The 6,000-nt window shown below is 33.6% G+C and overlaps 1 protein-coding gene across 1 annotated transcript in view; it reads left to right on the top strand.

Moving 5' to 3' along the window:
- The first annotated feature begins 1,490 nt into the window (after positions 1 to 1,490).
- COL3A1 (collagen type III alpha 1 chain) overlaps positions 1,491 to 6,000 on the top strand; it is a 39,988-nt gene continuing 35,478 nt past the window's right edge. The window contains exon 1 of the mRNA XM_033112574.1: positions 1,491 to 1,712. Within this exon, the coding sequence (XP_032968465.1) occupies positions 1,628 to 1,712 (85 nt within the window). The 5' untranslated portion in view covers positions 1,491 to 1,627. The remainder of the gene's footprint in view (positions 1,713 to 6,000) is intronic.

Here is a 6,000-nt window from a genome sequence, read left to right as displayed (position 1 = left end):
CAATCTAAAATCAGAAGATGCACAAAAGGTTGGGCCAACTAGTTCTCTTTTCTTGTCATCAGATGATGTCATCTACATTGGGACATCTTTGTGTGTGTGTTTTTTTTTTTAAACTATGCCTGAAGAGAAGTAAGTGTTCCACTGTCCAAGCTTATAGAATATATGTTTACCTGGGAATATACATATAACATATGAATTGAGTAAAAGTTAAATAACATGAATGGGGGAAAAGAGAAAAATGAAAACAAGTGTACAGAAAAAAGTTTTGAACTGGATCTTAAAGAGGTGACTTTCATGAGTTGGTGTGAGGTGGGGAGAATTTTATGTGCACATATATGAATGGAGGTGGGCATGGTTAAATTAGCATGGATAAATTGCAGGAGATCTTGATTAGAATTGAAAAACCAGTGTAAAATATGGAGATGAATGAAGAATTATGGACTGATGATTAGGGCATAAAGAAATATTTTGATTACTAGAAATATCTTGACAATGTGGATAAGCATATTTTTCTTGAAAAGATTTATTAAACACCTATAAATGGTATATGCCCCTTTTGCAAACATGTCCCAGAAATTAATCCTTAGATCCAGAAATACATTGAAAAGCTATGTTAATGTGGCCTGAAATTTATACAATGGAAGTCTAAATTTGGAAATATTTATACTAATCTTTATACCAATTCAAATAGAAGGAGAACTTTTTCTGGTACTTTTTTGATATTCCATGTGATAAGCTCTATCTCTTCTTGTTTCTTAAAAAAAATGAAGACTTTTTTTAAAGGCTAAATCTTTCTCTAGAAAAATCTGTTCTGGCTTTCATAAGCAGAATAAAAATTTGAAATCTCACAAGAAATCACTTTGGCTGGCTAAAGAAATTTATGAGAAATAGAAACAACTATAGATAAGTATCTAACTTTTAAGATGCCATTCAAACATAGCTCAGATACTTAATCTTTTGACATTTGTCTGAAATTAAACTTCCAGGACCTACAGTGGGGTGGATGAGTAGAAGGGACAAACAGGCTTTTCTTTCAGTTAATCTTTTACAGTTCCCTCTTTAAATTGAGTTAGAGTAGAATCTGGCAAAATCCCAATATAAAACACTTCTAGGAAGATAAGGTTTGCAAATTAGCCATGCCCAGGGAAAAGACATCAAGCACTTTCTCAAAATTATGCAGTTGTTAATGTTATAAGGAGAAATAAAAAATACATACATTTAATTCTTTTGTTAAAACATAAGGCAGAGCATTTTGATACATATTCTTAAGTTATACAAACATATATGTGACCAAATATGTAACAAACTGATACATAAACAGATGCACACAAGCTCCAGATGTGCTATTTTTCTTACTTTGTGGGTTGTGTCTTCTATAAGGGAAAAAGACATATTAATCATTTCTTTTACTGCTAAGGGGATGGGTGCTGCTCTCATATTTCAGAAAGGGGCTGGAAAGTGAGGGAAGCCAAACTTTTTCCTATTTAAGGCCAAAGCAAAAGAATCTCAGTGGCTGAGTTTTATGACGGGCCCGGTGCTGAAGGGCAGGGAACAACTGATGGTGCTACTTTGAATTGCTTTTCTTTTCTCCTTTTTGCACAAAGAGTCTCATGTCTGATATTTAGACATGATGAGCTTTGTGCAAAAGGGGACCTGGTTACTTCTTGCTCTGCTTCATCCCACTGTTATTTTGGCACAACAGCTCCCAGAAGGTGAGTAGGCACTGATTTCAAGAAACTTTATGGAGTTTTTGTCTTTATTTCTCCTTGGAAATAGGTATAAAGGGGAAATCAGTCTCCTAAAAGATCATTTTCTCTGTAAACTCCCAATTGTGAAGCTAGAACTGACCATGATGGTGCTTTTTCGAATTTGCTTAGAAATAATATTGTCATTTTTGTGTTTAAAAGTTCTCTGGTTGTTTAAGATAAAGATGTTCTTGTACTAACTTGTTTTCATGTTAACGGCACTGGAAACCTTTAAAATGGCTTTAAAAAGTTCCCCTCCTGGATTGTTAACATCTTGGAATGCTTCCCTAGGCAGTCTGGAAGTTATTGGTCTCTTGTAATACCTTTTTTCTTTCCTTTGTATGCTGAATTCTTTGTAAGAGTAGAATATCGCACATTGTTTTCCCAACAAGATAATTCATTTGAAAAATAGCATGCATTATGAATACGCTAAAGGAAAATACTACACATTATTAGAATTACTGAATAGATTTTTATAAAATGGCAACAAAATAATATCTTCAGCCCTTTAAATGGATTCAAAATTTTCAAAATGTTTCATGGTTGCTGTTTTTATTTTGTTTCAAACATTTACATGGTTAACACATATTTTCTAATAGTTTGTTTTTAAGGGTCTAGTGTTTTACATATGTTCTATATTTTAACTACATTTGCATTAATAAAGAGAATATTTTAAAAATATCTTCAACAGGAATGTTTGACTTTCTGCAAATAAGATAAAGACAGTACTATTTGACTTCAAAAAAGTTAACTTGTTGGATTTTCTATTAAGTGCAAACAATGGTTTTTATGCTCTCATTCCCCCAAATCAATAATTACCTTATTATTTGATTATGTGAAATTATTTCTTTTAATTTAGATGTTTCCCTTAGTCATGAAAATACTGGACAAATTGGAAAACAAACTTTCATAGAAGTAAATATTTAAATGTTAAATCTGAAGGTGCTAGTAGAAATAATTACACATTAATTTCTATTTGCACATGATCAAAAATGTCTGCATTTAAACTTAAACTGATAGTTTTTGCAAACATGATGTCTGAAATGGATTTCTTTGCTTTTTTAGAAAAAATATCTTTGATGTCCTCATAGGTCATATATATGTAAGTAGGGAGGAAACACCCAATGACATTTCTTCAGTTATGTAGTGGCCACAAAAGAAAAGAAACCCATATTCCTTGTTTCCTTCATTTCCTCTCCCCCTCATTCCTCTTCTCCCTTCCTTTCCCCTCCTTATCTCTCCACCCCTTTTGGCTCTTTTTCATCTCCTCCCCCTTTTCATTCCTTCATCGTTGCCCTACCCCTCCTAAGCAAGCCCATCTCTCCTCATCTCTCCTCCTCCCTCTTCCCTTCCTCCATCACCCACCCCATCATTATTTGTCCTCCCTATGCCTCCATCTCTTCTCTCTTCTTACCTCCTCCCCCCTTTTCTCCTAATAATCCTCAATCCTCCTTACTCTCTCATTGTTCTCCATATTTCCTCCCCATTCTGTCCCTCCCAGAAGATGCTACAACTCTCAGTCCTTGGCTAGAATACCAAATCACTATTACCACACCCCCACCTCAATAAAGACTTTTACCTTTCCTCAAGCTCTTAAATTCTGCTAATTTCTAAGGGGGGAAAATGACAATTCCCATTTATTGAAATGACTACAAACCTTTGGTGTTTAGTTCAAAGATTGACAAAATATTTGTAATTGTCTGGTGGTTACAATCTTCTAGAAGCACTGTGGCTAATTTTCTTCTAAATCTAACTTTAGAGAAACAAAAATGTTTGATACCTACATTATCTTTACATCACATGAATTATTTTTACTCTCTTTTTTCTCTTTAGCTATAGAAAATAATAAAGAGCTATGATACATTGTGTACTTTTAAGTTCAAAAGAAGTTGAAAGGAATTGTGTTCAGCTTACTGTTTTTGTTTGTCATGATAAAAAAGTTCAGGTACTTTAAGATAGGACATCTTATGTTCCCTATAGGATTTACAAGAAAATTCTGCTGGTGGAGTAGCTTATGGGAGGTTACAGGAGGTGGCTGAATATACAGCACATTGAGAATAATCATATGTAGTTCTGGGGTACAGGTTTCTTATACATGTCCTGAGAATCCCAGAGAAAAACACCACAGCTCTTATGAACACCAACTTCCAGTGTACTCACATGAATTTTCTGGAACATAAAACATATCCTCACAAAGAATTTTCATCTTTTTACACATTTGTGAAAGTTCTGTTTAATTCTTGTATTCTATTCCACCAATGGAGAAATGTGGTCTGTTTCATATTTCCTGTAGTTTATAAACATGCCAGGTTTTAAGCACAAAGACTCACCGCCTAGTGGCTGACAGGCAGAGTTACATAACCAATGCCAACATAAAGGTTACACAGCTGGATTCCGTATTTCATAATGAGATTTTTAAATATTCATGTGTGAATTTTAAATATTAAACACTACTTCCCAAGAAAATAAGTATATTATTGATAAAATATTGCCAAATACACATGGGCCATTTTCAAAATTCCACATATAATAATCCTACATATAACATATAACAACTTCTTGGAGTATTTTTCAAGTTTCTGATGTAGTCCTTATCCGAATCGACATAAATATTTTTAGTATTGCTTATTAGAAAGATAGATCAATGGATAGATAGATATTACTAAATAATATTGCTTCGTTAGGGCAGGGAGATAAACTTTAATTGAAAGTATCTTAACATTTGAACTTATACTTTGAGAATTTGCTAATTCCATTGTGACCATGAACTGTGGGCCTTTAATTATTTTAGAATTACAAAACTGTAAATGGACTCAGAGAATCACTTCCTTCCTTATTACAAGTTATAAGAGTCTATTTTCCATTATGCTCTAAAAAAGAGAATTTGTAACAGATCAAGCAGCATTCTAATTTTCTGGTTTGTGTTGCCTCTAAAATTAAACATACCTAATTAATGGGAAAAAATCTGGCATAAAATCAGTAGGAACAATGGTATTTTAAGGTGAGAGAATGCCTAATTGCTCACATACTTCAGTCTCAGACATCTAATATGGATTTATTGCTTTAGTTGAGATTACACAACTAGAAAATGGCAGAGTTAAGGCGAGAACCAAAATTCTATTAAGTCCTAGATAAGTAGAGGAAATAAAATATGCATGATATTCAGAGTACATGGATTTTCTTATTTTTGTAACAGTTTGTCATTGAAAGGACATACTAAAAAATGTTATATTTTCCTAGAAAATAGATGAGCTAATGCATTTATAAAGGCGAAAAAAGGTAGATTATTTTTTTCCGTTAAGTACTCAACTTTGAATTTGTAAATCATTTTTTTAAACGAGAGGCTCACTTATGACTTAACCAGAAATTATCTTGAGTTTTGTAGTAATACAAATTCAGTAAGTAAAGTATTAATACAAAAATGTGTGCTTTTCATTTATGATACCTTGCATTTCCTTACCACCTCCAGAGTATTCAACATCAGATGACCTAAAGGCCTGTAGGTAAATATATACTGTGATTAAATTCTGAAATTAAACATCTCAGTATTGTAAGAGCCAGCAAAGCCATTGGAACATTTCTGGGAAAGAAGGAAAGAGTGCGATTATGTGCCTTTTAACTAATTAAGATTCCTGGATTGATGTCTTATCTATGGGCTTATTTTTAAACATCAAGAGTCATTGGCTGTAAGTTTTCTAGGAGTAGAGGTGAGACTAAGAAAAGGCCCTGTTCCCCACCCAGAGTCACTTGCCAGACCCTGACTTGTCATTCAAAGAGAAGAGTGCCATCTACCGAAACTGCATGGTTTTCACTGTGGATGACTCCTTTGGTGCAGAGTTCCAAAGATTTTGTAGCCCAGTTCTTTTATTTTGTAACATCAAATGATATCACCGTCTTGAAGTGATTAAAGTGGATTGCTTGAGTTAAAGTTTTAAACATGCCTTTGCTGGACATGAAAAACATTTGTAAAGTTTCCAGGTCTACAATCACTTTCTGGAAACGTCTCAGTGGACTGTTTCTTTTAGAACAGTTTTCCCTGGAAAAGAAAAAAACCTCAGTCTCATTGTTTTCCATACTCAAAAAGAAAGCTGGGTGGGAGGGGGGAGGGTCATATGGTATAAAAAAAAAAAAAAAATCCAGAGCTTTCAAAGGGGAAACTTTGCCTGTTTCATGTCAAGATGACAACGGAAAAAATGAGATAGATATTCTTACACAAATCATTTGTTAACTGCAGTTTGGGGAGTTACATTAACCA

Source organism: Rhinolophus ferrumequinum, chromosome 8 (genome assembly GCF_004115265.2).
Source record: "Rhinolophus ferrumequinum isolate MPI-CBG mRhiFer1 chromosome 8, mRhiFer1_v1.p, whole genome shotgun sequence".
Lineage (NCBI taxonomy): Eukaryota > Metazoa > Chordata > Mammalia > Chiroptera > Rhinolophidae > Rhinolophus > Rhinolophus ferrumequinum.
This window is presented reverse-complemented; position numbering and strand designations above follow the sequence as displayed.